Genomic DNA, 22,808 nt, shown 5'->3' with positions numbered 1-22,808 from the left:
GTAGTGCAACAATAGAAAAATAGTTGCGGCACGGCACTGCGTAGCGTTTGTCTAGGGTGTTGATCATTTTCCCAAATCCCTCGTTTTGCACAGTGTTGATGGGAGCCATATCTTTGGTCAGGTAATAAGTAATAGCCTCCGTAATTTCTTTGTGTATAGGGAAGCGCTGTATAAGGTTCCCGTTATTGATGTTGTGGTATCGCAAGAAATTAGTGGTTATATAAATATATGAGTATGCATAATAGTTATTATTCATAGATACCTACATCCTAAGTTCCTGTTATTCTTCTGAAAGAAACAGAATGAGTGTGTTGTTACAATGGTAATGCCAGGAGAGGCAGTAGTGGTTCTGTGTTACATTAATGTTGTAAGGAAGTGGAAGAAGAGTGTGTCCTGTAGGAGGCAGTAGAAAATGGATACTGATGTTCTGTACATGCCATGAAAGAAAGGTTCAGTAAACCAGTGCAACGATACTTCATTGTAAGTCTCAGTTATTTTATTTTTATTTTTTGAAGATGCAACATCTTTTTGGCGACGAGGACGTTTAGGGGGAAGGAGTTTGGGCGATCGGACTGAAAGAAAAGAGAAGAGAAAAAGTGATGGAGTCGGCTGCAGGTTTGGCTAGCTTTTCAAAGAATGCAAAAGTTTTCGGCTGGAAATAGAAGGCAGTGACCTCGAAGCGGAAATGGCTACAATTGGCACGCTAGTAGCGTTCGAGCCAAAGAATCAGACTTGGGATGAGTATACGGAAATACTCGAGCAGTTTTTCGCAGCTAACGGGATCGATGATGCAGAGAAACAAAGAGCGACATTAATAAGTGTCGTCGGAGCAGCGACGTAAAGCTTGATGCGAAACCTTCTCAGCCCGGCCAAGCCCAAAGACAAAACCTTCCAAGAGCTGGTGCTTCTGATGAAAAATTACTTCGATCCGAAGCCCAGTGAAATTGTGCAAAGGTATAAGTTCGACTCTCGCTCCCGCAAGCCGAATGAAAGCGTCGTGGAATATGTAGCGGAGCTGCGTCGCCTGGCACAGGATTGTAACTATGGCAACACGTTACAACAGATGTTGAGAGATAGGATCGTCTGCGGAATTAAGGATGACCGAATTCAGAGACGTCTCTTGTCAGAAATAGATCTCACTTTTGACAAGGCTCTGTCAATTGCAGTAGCCATGGAGACTGCAAATAAAAATGCACAGGATCTGCAGACCTCAGGGGCGTCAGCAAAATGTTTCAGTCTCACTAGAGGACAACAGGAGAGTCGTACCTTTAAAGCAGAAAGTAAAGAGTGTTATCGTTGCAAAGGAACCAAGCACACAGCAGCAGACTGTAAGTACAAACAAGAAAAATGTCATGCTTGTGGTAAAGTGGGACACATAGCTAGAGCTTGTAGAAGCAAGACTAAACTGAACCAGAAAAAGTATGGATCGACATATGTAAAGAAAGAAAAAAAGCAGAGTTCACACTACAGTACTCACAATGTGGGCGAGAAAGCAGATAACAACAAAACTGATAGCTCTGAAGATGACTCTTTCATGTTGAACTGTGTCAAGTGCAGTCAAGGGCACAAAAGAAAACTGTTCAAGTTAGGGCGTGGCAGTGTGGTACACTTGAGAAGAGTAGACCCCTACACTGTGGATATGCAAATTGATGGAAAAAAGGTGAACTTTGAAATAGACACTGGATGTTGCCTAACAGTTATGAACGAAGCAACATTCAGAGAAACAGGGAAAGACAGCAAGCCCCCCAGCCTGCAGCCCATCAAAATCAAGCTCGAAACTTATACAGGGGATCCTGTTAAGGTGATTGGTGCAACACGAGTCAGCGTCAAATACAAGCAGCAGAAAAAACATCTGCCCCTGGTGGTGGTCGAAGGCAACGGCCCCAGCTTGCTAGGTTGAGCTTGGCTCGAGGAAATTAAATTGGACTGGGGTGAAGTGAAAAACAGTCCTAACAACAGAAAGCTGCACCAAGTCAAAACAACAGAAAAAACACTTCAGCAAGTGTTAAGTAAACATGAGAATGTATTCAAAGAGGAGTTGGGCACCCTGAAAGGAATGAAAGCTGCTATTCATGTGAAAAGTGATGCCACCCCACGCTTCTTCCGTCCACGTTCTGTCCCCTTTGCTATGCGAGCAAAAGTCAACGAGGAAATAGACCGACTGTTGAAAGAAGGCATCATCTCGCCAGTGAAATATGCTGAATGGGCGACACCAGTAGTGCCACTCCTGAAGCCCACAGGGACAATAAGACTGTGTGGGGATTACAAGCTTACTGTAAATACCGTGGCTTCACTGGAGCAGTACCCCATACCCAGAATGGAGGACTTGTTTGCCACACTGTCCGGGGGTAAGCAGTTCTCAAAATTAGACATGAGCCACGCTTACCAGCAAATCCTCTTGGATGACGAATCGAAAAAGTACGTGACAGTAAACACATCTCGGGGGCTGTTCACGTATAACAGATTGCCTTTTGGAGTGGCCTCTGCTCCAGCAATATTCCAGAGGACCATGGAAAGTCTTTTGAAGGGGATACCTCACATAGCAGTGTATTTAGATGACATCTTAGTGACTGGAGTGGATGAGGTAAGCCATCTACAGAACCTGGATGAGGTGTTGACCCGGTTGGAGGAAGCTGGGTTGAGGTTAAAGAGGTGCAAGTGTGCCTTCATGCAAGAGAAAGTGGAGTACTTGGGGCACATAGTGGACGCCCAGGGGCTACAGGTTCCTTCCAAACCTGGCAACCCTGTTAGCACCCTTACATGAACTTTTGAGACACGAGGTACGGTGGACATGGCAAAAGAGACAAGAGGAAGCATTCCAGAAATCCAAGAACCTGTTGAACTCAGCAGAGGTGTTAGTTCATTATTCTGCTGACCGTGAGTTGGTTCTCTCATGTGATGCATCCCCATACGGCGTAGGCGCCATATTGTCACATAAGATGGAGGATGGGAGCGAGAGACCTTTGGGGTTCATGTCACGCACACTCTCTCCTGCTGAGAAAAAGTATTCTCAGCTTGACAAAGAAGGGCTAGCTGTGATATCTGGCCAGACTCGGCACCAGAGCAAGAGTTGGTTGAGCAGGTTTTAATGATGGATGTACTGGATGACACATTAGTGGACACTGCACAGATCAAACGTTGGACAGCTAAGGATGTCTTGTTGTCGCAAGTCCACGAGTACACCTTAAAAGGCTGGCCAACTCAGACCGATGCCTGTTTAAAGCCGTATCGACAGAGAAAGCTGGAACTGAGTGTGAGGGATGGTTGCGTGCTCTGGGGAGCCCGAGTAATTATTCCCACCAAAGGCCGAGACAAAATATTGAAACTCCTGCACCAGACTCATACAGGCATGTCGAAGATGAAAGGCTTGGCAAGGTCGTATGTATGGTGGCCAGGGATGGATGAGAACATTGAAAGAGAAGTGCAGGCATGTGAGGAGTGTCAGAAACACTACAAGTCACCACCTACTGCACCATTACACCCTTGGGAGTGGCCGGAGTCACCATGGCCCAGAATCCATGTGGACTATGCAGGGCCTTTCCTCGGGGAGATGTTTCTAATCATTGTGGATGCTCATTCCAAGTGGATGGACATTTACCCTGTGAAATCCTCTACATCACAGGTAACTATAGAGAAACTGCGCCAGAGTTTCAGTGTGTTTGGACTACCTAAAATGTTAGTTTCAGACAACGGAACATGTTTCACAAGTGCTGAATTTGAGTCATTCATGAAGCAGAATGGAATTGACCATGTGAGATCAGCACCTTTCCACCCTTCTTCAAATGGGCTGGCTGAGAGGGCGGTCCAGACCTTTAAGGAGGGGATGAAGAAAGTCAAAGGTGATACCTTGCAAACCAGACTGTCCCGATTTCTGTTCAGTTATCGCATCACACCGCATGCCACTACTGGTTTATCACCTGCAGAGTTGATGATGTAACGGAGACTCAGATCAGTTTTGGACTTGCTCATGCCTGATGTGAAAACAAAAGTGCAGCACAAAAAATTGAAACAAAAAGAAAATCATGACACCAAGAAAAGACTGAGAAGTTTCACACGAGGAGACAAGGTCTTCATCAGAAACTACTCCTATGGCCCGAAGTGGATTCCCGCAGTCATTGTGAGAGCATCGGGTCCAGTGTCTTACATTGTTACCATTGGATCAGGTCAAACTGTGAAGCGGCACGTGGATCAGGTAAGAGCAAGAGAGGCTGACACTGTTCCCAGTACACCAGACAGGGAGGTGGAGCTATTGCTTGACAAAGAAGCAGTGCCTGAGTGCTGCTTGCCATCAGAGTTGAACACATCGCCACAACCTCCGGCAACGGAGTTGTCTTATGCTCCGGAGACTCCAGCTCCCGGAGACTCCTCAGTGACACCCGTGTTGCGACGTTCCCAGAGAGAGAGACGTCCACCAGAGACTTTAAAGGACTTTGTTAGATAGAGTGAGATCTTCCAGAAATAGAGCAACAATGCGCTCTGATCTCACAGGAAGGACGTACCTTCCTAGTTAGAAAAAAAAAAGAGAAACATGGAAATATATGTATGGTTGTATGGTTACCTTAATTACGTGTTGATTGCTTGTTAAGCATTCTTTAGATAAACAGTTATTTTGTAAGTCAAGGGAGTTGTTGACTTAAGGGGGGAGGAGATGTGGTATCACAAGAAATTAGTGGTTATATAAATATATGAGTATGCATAATAGTTATTATTCATAGATACCTACATCCTATGTTCCTGTTATTCTTCTGAAAGAAACAGAATGAGTGTGTTGTTACAATGGTAATGCCAGGAGAGGCAGTAGTGGTTCTGTGTTACATTAATGTTGTAAGGAAGTGGAAGAAGAGTGTGTCCTGTAGGAGGCAGTAGAAAATGGATACTGATGTTCTGTACATGCCATGAAAGAAAGGTTCAGTAAACCAGTGCAACGATACTTCATTGTAAGTCTCAGTTATTTTATTTTTATTTTTTGAAGATGCAACAGATGTTTGGGTGGTTGACCGGGACGGATTTTCTCCAGTCTCTTTCTCATCATCCCTGACGTGTTCTCCATTGTTTTTTCCCTGCCAATTTTAGCAGCCAGCTTCTGTATCACGTGGTATAAGGCTCCGCCCTTGTCATTTGTTGAGCAGGAAGAGTGAGCGCTTGTTTTCATGCAGATTACGTCCCGGATCAAAATGCGGTACAGTCGTCGTCGTCTTTTTTTTTTTTTTTTTTTTTTAAATTGTTGTCATTTGGAAATGAGATCGCACATGAGTATGAATTGAGATCGCGATTTTCTAACGATTAACCGTGCAGCCCTAATATTTACATGCTTCCAGCTCCCGTACATTTTTCTTGTAAAACAAAGGGGGGCCTAGCAAAAAAAGTTTGGGAACCACTGCTATGGCGAATTCTGAAACTGGTTGAATGACACATAGTTGGACCTCAGGTATCACTGCAGCTCAGTGATACCTGGGATTCTTTCTCTCTATTGTTGTTCAGGTCTTTATTTTACAATATTTTACAATATAAAGTGTTTTGAAGTAACTATTGTTGTGATTTGGCATTGCATAAATAAATTGTATTTAATTTAATTAAACTGTTCCAGATTTGGGTCATTTCCCAGGACATAATCCTTTATCTCATTAGGCGCATGCCCCAACATAGCCAGGCATGCATACACGGCTGTGAGGACATAAACTACTAAGTACCAATTTGAGTTACTGGAATTAAATTTTGGCAAATGGGCTAGCCTGCCATTTTTTCACTATGATTTTCATGTTGTCATTGAATTCAGGCCTCTGTGGGTTGATCATTTTCATTTCCATTTAACAATGTCAACCAACGAGGGCGATCGTGGCTCAAGAGTTGGAAGGTTGCCGGTTCGAGCCCCATCTCCGACAGTCTCAGTCGTTGTGTCCTTGGGCAAGACACTTCACCCGTTGCCTACTGGTGGTGGCGCCAGTGTCCGGCAGCCTCGCCTCTGTCAGTGCGCCCCAGGGCAGCTGTGTAGCTGTATGTGTAGCTGCCATCACCAGTGTGTGAATGGGTGGATGACTGAATGTAGTGTAAAGCGATTTGGGGTCCATAGGGACTAAGTAAAGCTCTATACAAATACAGGCCATTTACCATTACCAATGTGGCATCGTTTCATTCTTAACACATTGCCCAAACCATATGACTTTAGATTCCCTGCATGATTTTTTTTTCCAGTTGGGATCTGATGTGTTTTCATGGGGATTTTTTTTTTTTTTTTTTTTTTTTTTAGCAGTGTACATCAGTCTTTCTCACTGACTGACACTAGGACTTTGATTTTATGGACGTTTGAATTCTTGTTTGTGTTTTCATCGGTGTTTGATATTTAGGTTTTGGTTTTGTTTGCTTCATTAACTCTTGTTGTATTTTAGTGCAAGTTGGTATTTATAGTCCGGTAAGTGTTTTCTGTCTCATCTTCCATTGTCTTTTCCTTTTTCTATTTTTACTTCCTTCTTGTCTTCCACGATCTCCTTTTGTTTATAAATAGTCCTGTCCATGCTCTCAGTAACTGTCACAGCGTCTTTTCACCTTCTCTTGTGTGCTACTTGTTGCTCCCTTGAAGTCTACAGATTTGCTAATCTTTGCTGTTTGGTGCCATTTTGGATTTGCATGAACTGAAATAATTATTGTTACATTCTGTTTGTTTCTTGGAATCCTTTTTTACAGTAAATATACAGTTCAGGCCATAATTGTTTGGAAAACAAAGTTTATGTATTTTGGCTCCATACACCGCCACACTGAAATATTAAGATGTGAGCAGAGAAAGCATTGGTTGCTATAATTTCAAAGCTCAATCTTCAGATGATTTCTTCTGCACATTACAAGCACTAGAGGAATTGACAACCCAAATATTCCTAAGCACCCCTCTTTCCTCCTCGTCTCCTTCTCTCTGGACATCCAATCACCATTGTTGACACACAATAACCTGATGTCCAGCCACACTTTATCATACCTCACTTTTACTCTTCAAAACTCTGTGTTTGTCAATCACTGTAATCTCAATATAATTTATTTTATTAAATCATACATGTCAAACATTGTCTGAATATGTACTTAGTCATTGTTTTTTTGTTGCAAGAAACTTTATTTTGATGAAACAGAGCAGCAGTACTGAAGTGTAGTAGAAATTGTTTACAGGCTTTAAGATGTTAGATTTTTTTTGGTTAATGTGAGCATGATGAAAACCCTGAAAATGGATTTCAGATCTACTATAACAGTCTACATCAGGGGTGGGCAATTCCAGGCCCCGAGGGCCGGTGTCCTGCAGGTTTTAGATCTCACCTTGGGTCAACACACCTGAATCACATGATTAGTTCGTTACCAGGCCTCTGGAGAACTTCAGGACATGTTGAGGATCTAATTTAGCCATTTAAATCAGCTGTGTTGGTTCAAGGACACGTCTAAAACCTGCAGGGACACCGGCCCTCGGGGCCTGGAATTGCCCACCCCTGGTCTACATTGTTAAGCTGTGGTAAATGAAGGCTGCCTATGGACATCAGATGTCATACAAATCTCTGCATGCCTACTGATTGTTTCAACCAAGGGTATAAGTGTAATGGAGAGTCCCGCCTTTGGCCAGGAAGCAGTCATGCTGATAGGTTCCCACCTTGAGCTGCCTTTGACAGACTCCCAGCTGATCATCAAAGAGCAAGTCCAAGTCATAAACCTCGAGAGTCAGCGTGTCATTTTCCTCAGTGTAGAAATAGGAGAATTCCTCTTCCCACCAGGGGTTCGGGTCATTGTACCAAACAGATGTTTTACCCAGAGAAGTAGAACCAGAGGACACCGTGACATAGGCATCTGTGGTTAACAGGACAACGGTGGGAAGATTGCTGGCTCGCAGATCATACACCTTGAGTTGGGCTTCGACCATGATTGAACTGCACATGAGCAGCAAAAGGACGAGGGGCACACTAGAGTCCATGGCTTTGCTGGAGGCTGTGGAGAAGGAACAATAGAGCTTTACATTTTAGCCAGGATACCTGGATTCAGCCCTAGTGAGGGTCTTAATATTATGTTATTATTATATATTATATTGGATGAAACACATTTATGCAATCCTCTGTGATGTCTATATATCCTCTGTGTATATAGCAATGGACTGTGTTCCTGAGTCTGTTCAGGCTTTTTCACTACACAACTGTCTGTTTTTAATGCAGTGCTCCAGGGTCATTGAGTGGCTTATCAGTTGTATTTTTATCCTACCTGTTTACTCAAAACCTCCTCCCTGCACAAACTTTATAACCATGTCAACTCTCTTCTCCTTTACTTTTCTCATAACTACTCCACAATAGACTCCCCTCTCAAAATTAAATGCATCCGTGGGTTGCAATAACCTGCAAGTTTAAGATCTTGAGCTCATCAAAATGAGAATATTTCATTTCTTTTAATTTTCTTTTTTAAAACTGAGTGATCCACTTCCACTATTCAGTAGTTTGGAAACTGAGCAGTAGGCCATTATAACATGAACCTTTACAGTAAACATAGCAAAGAAGTATGTAAAATCATAAATATCTAAAATGTAGAACAGGAAACTTAGTAAACCGGTTTTACAAATAGGAGACTTGTAGAAATGCTACATATTAGCCTCCTGATCCCAGAAAGAAAGGTATTTTGTTCTTTTAATTAATATTACAATTATATTTTGAATATTGACTGAATTTTCCATGTGCATGTTCTGAATTAGGCCTTCTTTAATTTTTAAAAAATAAGCTAAGATTTTATAGTTCAGGTATTCTTTGGGTTTCAGGAAGGTTCGTGGGTTAGGGTTTTTAATGCTGTGTGTAACATGTCTTCACAGGACAAAAGCTGGAATACTTTGTGCACATACATGTTGTCACTGTTGGTGCTAAAAAGCTCACAGTATGATTCGCTGAGCCCTCAGGTTTCAAGGTAATGTGTGTGAAAAGATTAGTCTGCTAACAGCTGGTGTTGTTTGGACTGTGTTTCTGTTCACTTTGGTGTTATCACATGCTTTATTAATGGGGTCTTTTCCATAAATGTTACCAACACTGATGAAAGGATGAAAAGCTCAAGCATCTATACATCAAATTTTCCACCACTTAACCAGTTCAGGGATGTGAGGGGCTCAAAAAAGGCAGCAGATTAATTTAATTAATTTTAAAATATAAAAGAAAGTGTTGTAATAAAATGAACTCAGACATGTGAGATGGGTGAACGTGAACGTGGGTTTACTCACCACACATAAATCAGTTGTGTGATCAGATTATTATTAAAACATAGGGAGCAGGAGCAAAAATACGGGAAACAAATGTAACTGTTTAAATAGATATAAATGATAAATTGAAGACAAAAAGATTTAAATTTTGTAACATTCTTCATTAATTAATTTTCAAGTTTTTCAAAGCAAATGTTTTCTGCTGTGTGCAACATGTCTTCATATATCTAGCATAACCAACAACAGTAACAACATGATCTAACTCATGTGATTGTTATGAGTTTGGATCCATCTTAGTAAATCAGAGGGACACAAATGGCTTTTACAGCACAGGCTATTCTGACTGGATTAGAACAAGGAAAACTTGTTCTCATTGTACTCATTGAACACTTTTAATTTGAGCAGAAAGCAAGAAGGCAGTTCTAAACTCTTACCTGTAGCTTGGTCTTGTCTCTAATAATAATAATAATGGATTGCATTTATATAGCGCTTTTTGGGGCCCTCAAAGTGCTTTACAATTCCACTATTCATTCACTGGTGGAGGCAAGCTACAGTTGTAGCCACAGCTGCCCTGGGGCAGACTGAGAGAAGCGAGGCTGCCATATTGCGCCATCGGCCCCTCACCAGTAGACGGTAGGTGAAGTGTCTTGCTCAAGGATTCAACGACCGAGACTGTCCGAGCCGGGGCTCGAACCGGCAACCTTCCGGTTACAAGACAAACTGCCAACTCTTTGAGCCACGATCGCCCGCATTACCTGCTGTTCAGGATGTTTTAGAAGCTGACTTATCAGCTTTATGTCAACAATACAATGGCCACACAACCTGCTCCACTCTCACCATGATATAATATGTCCAAATTGGAACATCTGTTTATGCTGTCTTGGTTGGCCACCTCCTCCAAACTCTCAGAGTGCTGTAAAATCTTGTCACATCCAAAGACTTGTTGCATAGGGCACTGTCAGGATCCCTTGCTGTCGCCTGATACCCCTTATTTGTTAGTTTTCAGTGTGCAGGGCAGTGCTTTTGCCTTTGAAATTACATTTCAAAGACATTCAAAGAATACATTACATTCCTTTGAAATTACATTTCAAAGGCAAAACTGTTGATTTACTCTAGTTAATGGAGTAGTCTGATATGAAATTATCTATAAGTGTTATCGAAACGTTTGTTACCCAGACGTCTCCGAAAACGTCGGAGGACTTTTGCAAATATGTGATGTCTTGATAAGTTGAGCAGATATTTGAAGTTTACAAAGCTACATTCTCGCCTGAAAATATCTTAAAAATTTATTTAGTGACCCAGAAAGGGTAATATTAAAACTAGAAAGCGAAAATTTCAGAAGAAATTTTAAGTGTGCCTATGCCGCTGCTAATCAGTGTAGTTTGCCATTCATACGGCTACAGAGAGCAAAACTCAGCAGAGCAGCCATTCTCCACCATGAACTATGGCAAAAACAAACACCGCTCGCGCCTCACAGATGACAGCTTACAGTTTTGTGTAAAGATGAGGTGACTTCGTACAGCCCCGATTTGCAGACGCTGTGCAAAGAGGTTCATGAGCAGAAGTCCCATTGTACCACGGCAGACCCGACAATGTTTGCATGAACACGCTTTGAAGCATTACTTTATTGACCACTTTTCACACATGGTTGCTGTACCCACACAGCCGGCTGTAGCTTTTCATCTCACAGCCCGACACACACCAAAACAACAGCCGAGAGAGCACAGACCCTACGCCTGAGAGGCGTGATTGCAGATGCCGCTCAGGTGGACCACCTCCCCTGCAACGGCACTGCAGACCACGCCCCGCCACACACATCAAACACGTAAAATAAATATTTATGCACTTTTGCATTCACTTTTTGTTATTTTTACACAGTGTTCTGAATGATTAACAACGGTCTACAGCCAATCTTGTGTATTATTATACAAATTTGGTTGTAAGATAACTATTTAATAAAAGCTAAATATTTTATATGAGAGTAAGAAAGAAAAGTATATCTTTGTGGGCGGATCGATCCAAATATCGATAGTATCGATCCCAAGTCGGGATCGGTATTGGATCGATAATAGCCTGGTTAGATCGGTTCTTTACTTTGAGTTCTGCTTGTTTGCTATGCTGTGCTTTCGGCACAAACGAAACAGCCAGGTTGCTGGACTCGCCGCTCCTGTGTCAGCGGAGAGCAGGCACACTTTGCTCCCCCCCCCCCCCTCTTATGTTTCGGTGTTGCGCTGACACGTCACGTGACTCAGACACTTTGGGGTTTTTTGAGTTGTTTACATATTAATTATATTTTTACCAATTGTTTTTGTTGTTGAGAATTTTAATTGTAATTTTTGTATTATAGTTTATCAACAGTATTTGTTTTAATTTGTTTACTGGTTTGCGTGCACTTAAGATTAACAAAAAAAAAGAAAAGAAAAGATCACCACCACGGCAGACCCGATGGCATTTTCATGCTTCGCAGCATCATTTATTCTTACAGTAATCACACGGTTGCTGTAACAGTACATTCAACGGCTGCAGCTCTCCCGCTGGCAGCCGTACACATAACCACCACCAAACCTGCAGCGGCATCGCAGAACACGCCCTGCCACATACCCCCATCGCCTGCTTCACCCCACCCCGCGAGCAGGCGAGGGAATCGGCCCGGACCATCGGCGACGGGGAAGTGTCCACTCTGGCGGTCGCCCGCGCCTCCAGCGGAAGCCCGGGAGCTGGCCTGATGGCCACCCATATGGCAAGCAGCGGCAGTGCAGCAGGAATGGAAGTGAGCCAGGGCTCAGAGGCAGCTGGGCAGACGGCCAGCATGCAGGACCATGCAGCCTGCGTGCCGAAGCGGACAGCATGCCACCCTCAGGCAGGACCGCCGCGCACCTCGACCTCCATCTCCAGCTTGGCAGGTCCCGCTGGCGCGCCAGACTCCGGCTCACCCCGAGCCGCGCGCTGTCCACCTTTACAGTGATCATCCGGTTGCTGTAACAGTAGCCTACATTCAACAGCTGCAGCCCTCCTGCAGCTGTCTATTTTTTTTAATTCTAGCTGAAGTACAGGACAAATCGCTTCCTTTTCACCTCAATATGGAACTCCGATGGCCAGTCCAGCTGTTGCTCAATATATCAGTGGTTAAGCTTAACGTGGAAATACTATGCAAACATTCAGGGATGAACTTACACACTTGCTTTACTTCTCTGGGATAGTTTTCGCCGAGATGAAATGCCGCGGTTAGGAAGCATGTAGCGAGGCTCCAAATGCTCCAACAGACCACCGACAGGTCTCACAGACAACAGCCGCTCTATCCGATGCGCTGAGCTGGGTTACGCCAAGTAGCGCGTTTTGTGAGGTGATTTTGTGATACTTCGGATCGGATTAGATTTTTTATTTCTCTCCAATATCCGATCCAGTAATTTAGGTCAGTATCGGACCGATGCCGATACGTAATATCGGATCGGTACATCTCTAACTTACATAAAAAACTTTAGTCTGACAAAAGCCTACAGGTTGCGGGACAGGAAGACAAGTTTATCCACTGCTTCAGGCTTTAAAGCGGCCCTGTGGCAAGTCACAATATTACTCCCTGTACTAAATACCCTCTCAGAAGGGCTGCTGGTTGCGGGATGCACAGGTAGCGCTTTGCCTTTGCTTTGGAACATGCTTTCGGCACAATTTACAGTGCGCGCTACTCTGTGTTTTGTCAGACTTCAAATAGCTGAAATACCTTCACACTACGGAACTTCTCCTGCCCTTCCTTTCGACAATCTCTCCGGCATTGGAACCGTCATCTGTGTTCTCTTCGGTAACCTGGTCACCCAAGCTCTCGGTTGATTTTTCTCTAGTCAGAGAAAATATTTGTTTAAAATAGTTGTTTCACCAGTTTTGCACAATATAAATTTTTCTCAACAATCAAGCCTTTTACACAGTGGTGAACCATCCACCCACAAATATCTGCCCTCTACTGTCAGTCTGATCCAGAACTTCTCATTTTCATTCATGATGTTTCTCATTCTTCTCTCCAGAAATGTCTGAAAAGAAATGAACTGGAAAAAGTTTATAATTTCTATGTGGATGACAATATATAACATGTAGTCCTACAGTAGTAGCTAGAATATGAGTTTGAGTCCAAATGTATTGTTATGATCCATTGTTTTTTGCAAGCATTGATCTACAAGCAAAGCCAAAAAGGACGCAAATGGTGGCCAAAGTTAGCAGTTGGCACCCTACTTTTTCTTTGTCTTTTTCCAGGGATAAAATAGAAAGTGCAGACTCCCAGTGGGCAGTAGTCTGCAACGTTCTATTTATGCTCATTACACAATAACTACCACAGGTGTTTCCAGGTAATAATCACATACATTTTCACAAGTTTGCTTTAATAGGTTATTAATATATTATTAAATAGAAACAGGCAGTTTTACATTTTGCTGTTTGGTTTCTACCACAGGTAATTTAGTGGTAATAACTACCACATTATTACTTTCTTGTTAACCGACTATTACCACTTTATTACCGAGGTGTATTTTCACATTATTATTCCCAGTTTGGGGGCTCTTATTATGCAGTTACATAAATTTCAGTGTAATATTACTCAACTATAACCACTGTTGCTAACATCATATTACCTGGGTATTAACTGGTTATTAATTTGGTAATTGAGTAGTTACAACTTTACAATTTTGTGAACCAATTTAAATGTCAATCAGTTGAAGCTCCTGACTCTCAACATGCAAAATCAAACATGGGTTCAAAGGTCACCTCAGAGCTCTGAGGTCAGGTGTAGAGGATGATTATGCACTTTATGCTTTTGATGTTTCAGAATCTCTTACAAAAAATACAGATAATTTGTAAAGAGACTGTATAACAAAAAATATTTTTGTTTATAACCTTCAGTCTTATTCAAACTGGTGGCACACAGCTAATGTTAAAATATATTCTATAGTCTGTCTCTGAAAAACATAATTACATAATATGGATCAGCTGATGACAGAAATAATATTGTTGATTGTTGCACAGAATGCGCCTCCTGCTGCCTTCAGATCACATAAATATGAACTGTGCACACAGGCCAAACATAAACTCAACCAGAGGAGGGCAGCATGTCCACATCTGTGTTTCCTGAAAATGTTGCATTCATCAGTAAAATATAAATGTTTACAGAGCCAATTGGACAAACTTTGAAGTCGGGTGTTGACGTCTCAGTATGATGAGTCTTCCACAGATAGAAGGCAAGCATATGAGGTAAAAATGAATGTGGCAATAAATCAGCAGGAAAGTGAAGAAGAGGAGAGAGATTCACTCAGATCTGAGTGGTCATCAGACAAACCACCACCCATTACTTACTGAACAAGCATGCTACTTACAGAACATAGCTTGTGATATAAAACAAACTGATCTGGATATGACTCATTAAACATCATGGTTGTGGTTAGCACTGTCATCTCACAGAATGATGGTTCTGTTTTCAACCGTGTTTGGTGTCTTGGGGGATTGCATCTTCTCTTTGTGCCTGTATGGGATTCCTCCCGCAGCTGTAACAAAGTTTTAATTTCTCATAGTTTACAGCATGTGAACTTTTTTATTACTCACACTGCAAACCGGGAAAACTGTCAGACCAACAGAAAATGTGACATCCACATGTTAAAATATCACACACACTTGGGCACTGAATGAATCCTTTTTCTGGAAAGTTTTGATGGTGGACAGGCATGCTGGGAAATATATAACTTGTACTTCCTGATTATCCTCCCCGTCATTTGTGCAAAATGTCCATTGTGCAATGATTTGTTTTCCATTTATGTCTTTTACATCATAAGTTATGTTTCACAACCAAAGAAAATATGACAAAGCAGAGTGAGGAAACCACCAGGACAGTAGTTTATGTTTTTATGTAGCAATGAAATATTGTTATATTTTGAAAATTTGCACTCCTATTGTAATATGTAGGTGCAGTTCATCCAGCAGCTGCTCCTTTGGAAATGATTGCTCAATTAGGAATTCTATAAATGACTGTACTTGTTTGCTACAGTGACCCATCCAGTAGTGGTGTGCGGATCGAAACTGAAATATCGATTCTTCCGATTCCAGTAATTTATGTTCTAGAATCAATTCTCATATTAAAATATCGATATTTCAGTACTTTGGGGTAAATTTGTAGTTTATCATTAACAGGAACACAGTGGAAAGAAACGATATCATTCGGATTGTCTAAATTGGAAGGAACTACTTCCTCTTACGCCTTTCATAGTCATATGCGAAATGCGGCTGTATAAATGTGTCGCAGCCCCTTGGCGTGCGCACTCACAACAATGGCTGAGCGTAAACTGAGTCATGTGTGGACGTATTTTACCTCCACAAACAGCCAAGACGCGTTTTGTGATACATGTGGCAAGACAGTGAGGTGTGGTGGCAACACCACTAACTTCGTCAAACACCTCAGAGTAAATCATATCACAGAATATGATGAGCTTATGTTGAGGTGAACTGAAGAGGAGGAGAGGAGAGGAACAGGTGCTGCTGGGGCGAGACAGACGTCTCTCGCGGAGTCCTTTAGTGCTGCAGGCAGGCAACGTGTTCAAATAGCGCACAACTTCAGCTTTTTTATTTCTATATGATTATTCTGCATTATTAAGCAATAAGAACAAGTAGTCTGATGTCCTGTAACCATTATGAAGCTATATTATTATATAATTATTACATATTGTATTATGAAATACAATGAAACATTAAGTTTTCGTACAGAGTATCTGTATCGGATCAGTATTGTCAATACCACCCTGAATTTTACTTGGTATCGGATCGGAAAGGAAATCAGTGGTATCACACATCACTACCATCTAGTCTGTGAAAGCCTGTGTTTAACGGACTTCTCTATTTTGTTGCATGCTTATAGACATTACAGTTGTCTTTATGTCACTATAGCAATCTTAAATCTAAAGATGGTGATTAAAGCATGAACTGAAATAAATATAAGCTCTCTTCCTCCAATGTTTGACTGTGGTTGCTGTCCATGGTGCTGATCAAAAGCTGGAATGATGCTAATGATAGTATTGCTTTATGTGTGTGTGAAAACGTCAGCATACTTGTGGTTTACTTACAAAATTTAATTAATATTGATGCAGTCCAGGACTTTGCAATGTTTGCATCCAGCCTTTACTGATTAACAAATCAGCACAGAACTGTGTCTTGTAGCTTGGCCAGTTTCCCTGTCTGGGACTCCAAGTCCCATACTATGGTGTTATTTTTGTGCCTCTATTCTAAGCACACATAAATTTTGAGGAGAAAATTGTTTTGAGCGAAGAAAATTCATTGAAGCATGCAAGAAATGTATTTCAGTGTTTGCTATTATACACAGACAATAACAGCCCTCTCACTCAGTTGTTGGCATTTGCTCTTGCTCAGATCTCTGCTCTGTGTGCTGACAGCCATTTGCGGACCTGCTCTCAGTGCGTCGCTCCTGCTCTCAACATCTCTGCACCCTGTACGCTCAACTCTCTGTGCGCCATTATGAGTGTACCGCAAGACCAACCAATCATAGACTTGTATGCAAAAATTCTTTTTCCTTTTTTTAAAAAAAAAAATGTGCTCAGAATAGAGGTACAAAAATAACTCCCTACATGTCCACATCTATGAAAATAAAACCAATCTTTAACTAAATGAAAACAGAGGAAAACATCATCTATGACCTCATTTCAAGTCAAAAGAAATTAATTGTTAATCAGAATAAAATGAGAAATCATCTCCACATTTCAGCAGGAAGTGATGTAAGAGTTGCAGTTCTTTTCTTTTTCTTTTTTTCCTGAAAGGCCAAACCAGTGAGGGGCAGAGGAGCTTTAGTGTGTGTCTTGATGTTCACAAGGTTATTTGACGTTCGGACTCTGCAAACTGAATCAGGAATAAAGATACAGGAGAAATAAAACCAGGCTGTTGTGATTCAGAGATAGTGACTAAGTCTGAAGTCAGGATCTCAGCATGACGAGCCGTCCACAGAGCTACATAGAAGGTAAGAACATTAAATGTGGTGGTAAATCGGCTAATCAGATCTGAGTGGTCCTTTCATATTGAAGCCAAACTGGAGGCTACGTATGTTTTAATACATTAACATGCAACTGAGAAACAGACAGAAATAAAGCTTCATGAAGGTTTATGAAAGAAAGAAAGAGAGTCATATTTCCTGTTGGTCTAATGTAGCTGTGGTTCTCTGCACTAGAGGTTTGGTATATGCACCTAACTGTATTACAATGTATGACAACCATTAATTACGTTTCTATAAATACTAGGATCTGGTCATTCATACAAATAATAAATTTACAAAATATAAATTCATACCTTGTATACATATTACTACAGGCTGAAGGAAAAATATGTAGCCTGTACTTATTTTCAGGGTAAACTGACACTTTAAAGTGAAGTATTGCCAGAAATAGAAGATAAACACACAGTTAAAGACATCAAATGATTACAAGGCGCTTAAGGAGGGGGACAGGATGTGTGATGTGTCAGTGATGAGCACATTGTTGTTTACGGAACTGTGGTTTTCCTTTCCTTGTAAGAAAGATTGTTTAAGCAACTTTTAAACCACATTAGAAACTTTGCAGAAACTTTGTGTAAAACTGTTGATGTGATGTCAGAGGAGCTGTTTGGAGTCTGGTGGCATCATGTTTCACAGTTGTGTTTTTATATAATTATTCTTTTGTACAGCACTTTGATCCATTGTGGTTGTTTTAAAGTGATTTACAAAAAGCTGGCATAGCATTTGGTTATTATTTTGTTCTGCACGTCTGTGTTTCCTGTAAATCTTCATCAGGTGAAGATCCCGACTCTCAACATGCAAAATCAAAAAGAGGGTCAAAGGTCATAACAGAGAAAGTTGCCCTGCTGGTTCTCGGTTCCCTCCTGGCAGTTGCTTTCATTGTGATTTATTGTCTCTGTGAGTTTTGTTTTACTTCAACAGAATGACCGTAGAGTTAATGACGAGGAGAATACTTATAGTAATGGTGTGAATACAGCAATTTGCACATAAACTCTCAGTGCATAGCTTTATCTGTTCAGATAAAAATCAGTTACATTTTATACCTGCAGCGAGGGACAAAATCAGGAACTTCTGTGATTTCTTTTTTTAAGTGTCAGTGTTTAGTGTCTGGTTGAGCTGTTTTACTCCAGCTGATGTGTTTTGCTTTTTCTTAGCAGAAAAGTCAACTAACATGAACTTTTGATTTCCTTTAATCAGCTTTTGAATACATGAGAACAAAGGAAATGCTAAAAAATCTGCAAGGTCTCAAAAAGGAGTGTGAACGTGTGAAAAATCTAACAGGTAAGCAGAGAGACGGGTACTCTGATAACAGCTCAGCTGGATGTTAATCCAGCTTTGCTTACAGAACATTTTTAACCATCATGAAGATGTTTATAACTTCTGTGGTTTTGAAAAAAACAAAAACAAATAAAAAACAGATGACCCTGTTGAAAAATTGATAAAAGCATTTCTTTTTCCTAACAGAATCAAAGCCATGTTCCCAACCTGAAGTAAAGATAAGTAAGCTATGGATTTTGTTTTGACGTGTGTGTATCCTCTGATGCAGTCCTGGATTTACCCTGCTTTAGGCTGAATAGGTTATAGATGTGTTATCCTGACAAGTAGGTTGTTGGTCTGAGTCCCTGTTTTGATGCTTACATTTCTGAGATGATTGTTTTAACACAATCCCCAACAAAAAACATATAGTAAACATATAGTAAATAAAAACTTCACCAACTAATATTTATAATATTATAAAAATATAATATTTATTTTCTACAATCATTTACTGAGTTATTGGGATCCATATATAGCAGTTGTATGATTGGGGTGTCTGTCGCTCAGAAAGTAACGCAGGTTATCTGCTAATGCTAACGTTGGTGGTTTGATCACTGGCTTCTCAATTCTACACACCAAAGGTATCACTCAAGATGCTGAACCCCAGTATGTGGATGTTAGATAGAATGCACTTAGGTGTAGAAAAATGTGCTGATATGAATGGGTGAATGAGGCATGGTGTATGAAGTGCTCTAAGCTTCTTTTTTTTTTATCAGAAGCACAGTTAAGACACAAAGATGAAGGCTCTCTGCACAGTCTGTTACTTCTTTGAAAAGAAGTTCAAATACTGCTGGAATGAATGTGGTAACAGTTTCAGTCAAGCAGGTTTTTTTTCAGTGTTTCACAAGCAGTAGGGCTGTGTGTGTGTGTGTGTGTGTGTGTGTGTGTGTGTGTGTGTGTGTGTGTGTGTGTGTGTGTGTGTGTGTGTGTGTGTGTGTGTGTGTGTCGCATTCACTTGTTCCTGTGTGTTCTGAGTTTAGTACCTCTGCACATTTCAGATTGGTGGTCTCTTTTTTCCGATCTCACCTTAGCTTTCATCTGTTCATGTAAAGAGAGTGGGTGGTGGAAAACTTTGAAAGCAGGCACACCAAACTACATCTTAGAAACAGTATTTATTTTTTCTGTCTGATTCTTTTTTCTGCTGATCACATTTTGTTTTCATTTTTTTTTAATTACAGATTTTTCTAAATATATTTGACTGGGTGGGTAAAATGACCTGAGTGGGTTCGCTAGGCCAACCCCTGTTCATACCTGTAAGCAGCCTTGGACTGATGACTGAAGTAGTTCGATTGTAATCAAAGAACAGACAGCATTTCCTGTCACATCTAAATCACACAAACATGCACAGTTCTTTCTTCCACGAGACTGAAATTTTGTGCTCTAACATCTTCAAAGATGAGCCATGTTCTAAGTGTGAAGAAGGCTGGGAGCACCATGGAGGAAAGTGCTATTATTTCTCTGTCAATAAATCATCCTGGACTGTGAGCAGAGGTGGATGTAGAGCTAAAGGAGGAGACCTGGTTAAGATAGACAGCAGGGAGGAGCAGGTATAAGAAGCTGTTGCAGGTTTATGTTCTTTTGTCTATTTTATCACATCTTTAGAAGTCTTGTAAGGTAATTTTTATCAAAATTTCCTATTCAGAAATTCCTGGATCAAAGACTGAAAGACATAATGAATTATCCTCAGGATAAGTTCTGGTTTGGACTGACAGACTCAGCAGAAGAGGGTAGATGGTTGTGGGTGGATGGATCAACACTGGACAAAAGGTTTGATTATTGGGAATATTTTTGTTCATTTACAGCATCAACAGTTTTCACTTGAACACCTCTTTCTGTTCTTTTTTTAGTTTGACTTATTGGGGCTACGACGAGCCAGACGATTGGAAAGGGAATTATCCTGATGGAGAGGACTGTGGAAGAATGGGGGTAAAAGATGAAATCTCTGATCTGAACAGTTGGTTTGATGCTTCCTGCAACGTGACTCACAGAAGTATTTGTGAGAAACCAGAAATAACTGGATAACCTTCAAAGTGGTTGGATTTTTAAAAATAAAATTGAAGACAAAATTTTGTGATTTTTTATAAATGTATCTTATTGTTATATGTTATAGCTGCTGCAAAAATGTCACCACATTTTACATTTATTAGACTGGTATTTAATAAATAAAGATAAAATCATTAGTTACAGTTATGTTTCCCTTTGTAACTTTGTAGCATTTATAAAATGTTTCATTTAAAAAAAACAAACAATGTTCTAATGATACAGTTTAATAATGTAGAAGAATGTTTGCTTACTGGATGTAAAAAAAAAATAAAATAAAAAAAGGCATGCGGTGTTTACTTGAAATAATGACTCCATAAAGGCAGACAGCAGCAGAATGGGACTGCTCATGTTGCAAAATATACATCAGAATCTTTATTGTCATTGTGCTTTCGAACAATGAAAATTGTATGCAAACCCGTTCAGTACAAGTGAAAAAGAGGGCACTTTTAAGCGAAAGATGTATGTATGTACAATAAATTAAATAAATACATAAATAAAATAAATATAGTATTTACAGGACTGTATATAAGAATGAACAAGTGAGAATACAAACAGGTAAGAATACGGTTTTGCACAGTGATTTAGTCCTTAGAATATTGCACAGTTCTTTAGAAATATCACACAGTTAAAAGAAGAAGAAGAAGAATATTGCACAGTTGAAGGTTGTGTTTTTGCAGTGATTTATCCCCCAAGTGTACTTATTAATGCAACAGCCCTGGCGTATGTGCTGTTTCTTAGTCTTTTTGTTTTGGCTTTAATGATCCTGTACTGCCTTCCTGAGGGTAACAGCTGGAACAGTTGATATGTGGGGTGGGATGTGTCTTTCAGGATGCTGCAGGCTTTTCTGTGGCAGCAGGACCTGTACAGCTCCTCTAGGGAGAGAAGAGCAGTACAGCCAGAGGGTCATCAACACAGCACGGAGGATCCGTGCTGTGTTGATGACCCTCTGGAGTGATGCTCTTTCCTGAGCAGTACTGAGCAGTATTATTGATAACTGAAAACATTTTGAATGCTCTGAGTAAAAGCACCAAACATTGTATGTTTGTCCCTCTGGAGGCATTAATTTTAAAAATCCCATTAGCCATTTTAATTTTCAAATTGGTCACCATTTACCTCACAGGAAACCGCTATTGTACTACAGAATTTCAGCCACTGAATCAATTTAAGATGTCTTGATGCATACTCAATCATTCAGAAAAGGAAATCCCAGAAAGCTGATTCTTTTCATCTAAAATGAATCAACAGATGAAAAAAAAAAACAGAGTTTTGACTCTTGATTTCTATTTTTGGACTATGTAGCAATGAAATCAAACCTAAAAAAAAAAAAACTTCTCCAGAGCTTCTTTGTTTGCGTGTCAAGAAAAATTGTTGCAATTCAATCCCCAAAACTGGCGAATTGTGAAAAAAACAGTTCTTGAGATAACTGAGAGAAATTGTTTCAATATTCTCTAAACGGACAACTGGTAAGTATGATCCTTTAACTATTGTAAATTTGTATCTATTTGAGAAATAGATACTTTTAATTTGTCAAATTTAATGCATCCTTTCCAATTCTAAGGGACCATTGCAGCAGTTGCATCTGCATTATATCTTCTGTAAACACACAGAAGGGGAAAACTTGTGTTAATCAGGAGAGTAGTGAGCTTTATGTGATTCTCAGCTATTTGTTGAGTTTTAGCTCTCTCAGCTCAAGCTAGTAGTACTGGCTAGACTAACTGAAGGTAAATTGACAGGCCCATATATAATCAGTCTAAGCTTGATTCAGATAATGAAGGACAGGTGAGCTGTTTTACTGAGTCTATGGGTGTGGTGATTTTTGTTCATTTTGGGGAGTTTTGGTTAAGTTTTATGTATAATGGAGGTAACTGTAAATAAATTGCTCATTTCTGGGAACCTGAAATGTCTGCCGAGTCCGCTTACCTACCACCTTTTTCAACACTCTTCTACACTGAGACACTTTGAGATCCACTACATAAGAACACTGAGCTACGTAGACAGTAAAAGCATTAATGTGGAGGTAAATCAACAGAAAGGTAAAGAAAAGGGGAGCTTCAGTTATAGCTGAGTACTCATTATAAGACATCTGGTAGTTAACTTACATGTGTGTGCTTTTTATACAGGCAGGATATGTAGGAGAGGTTTAGTCGTTGTGTGGTTTGACAAGTTTCAGTGGACATTTGCATTTAAGAAAACCACAGCTCATTTAGCAACTTATTCACATCCGCCTTTACA

General features: G+C 40.5%; 2 protein-coding genes across 3 annotated transcripts; one reads left to right on the top strand and one right to left on the bottom strand.

Moving 5' to 3' along the window:
* Positions 1-7,474: 7,474 nt before the first annotated feature.
* LOC146363369 (uncharacterized) lies at positions 7,475-12,607 on the bottom strand. Of its 2 annotated transcripts, none has more exons than XM_084919757.1 (2): positions 12,368-12,607; positions 7,475-7,953 (listed from the first exon to the last, which is right to left on the bottom strand). In XM_084919757.1, exon 2 carries the CDS (start codon positions 7,937-7,939, stop codon positions 7,550-7,552), a length of 390 nt encoding a protein of 129 aa, XP_084775883.1. In that variant the 5' UTR covers positions 7,940-7,953; positions 12,368-12,607; the 3' UTR covers positions 7,475-7,549. The 2 variants fall into 2 exon arrangements, with proteins under 2 accessions (XP_084775883.1, XP_084775882.1); XM_084919756.1 differs by lacking the exon at positions 12,368-12,607 and adding an exon at positions 9,628-9,643.
* A 6,432-nt stretch (positions 12,608-19,039) lies between these two features.
* On the top strand, positions 19,040-20,653 carry LOC146363368 (C-type lectin domain family 4 member E-like). The gene is made up of 3 exons (XM_084919998.1): positions 19,040-20,080; positions 20,176-20,300; positions 20,381-20,653. Exons 1-3 carry the CDS (start codon positions 19,874-19,876, stop codon positions 20,553-20,555), a joined length of 507 nt encoding a protein of 168 aa, XP_084776124.1. The 5' UTR covers positions 19,040-19,873; the 3' UTR covers positions 20,556-20,653.
* Positions 20,654-22,808: the final 2,155 nt, after the last annotated feature.

The sequence above is a fragment of the Perissodus microlepis genome, chromosome 22, assembly GCF_051167445.1.
Source record: "Perissodus microlepis isolate ML-2025 ecotype Zambia chromosome 22, ASM5116744v1, whole genome shotgun sequence".
Lineage (NCBI taxonomy): Eukaryota > Metazoa > Chordata > Actinopteri > Cichliformes > Cichlidae > Perissodus > Perissodus microlepis.
The sequence above is the reverse complement of the archived record's forward strand: the minus strand, read 5'-3'. Positions and strand labels throughout refer to the sequence as shown.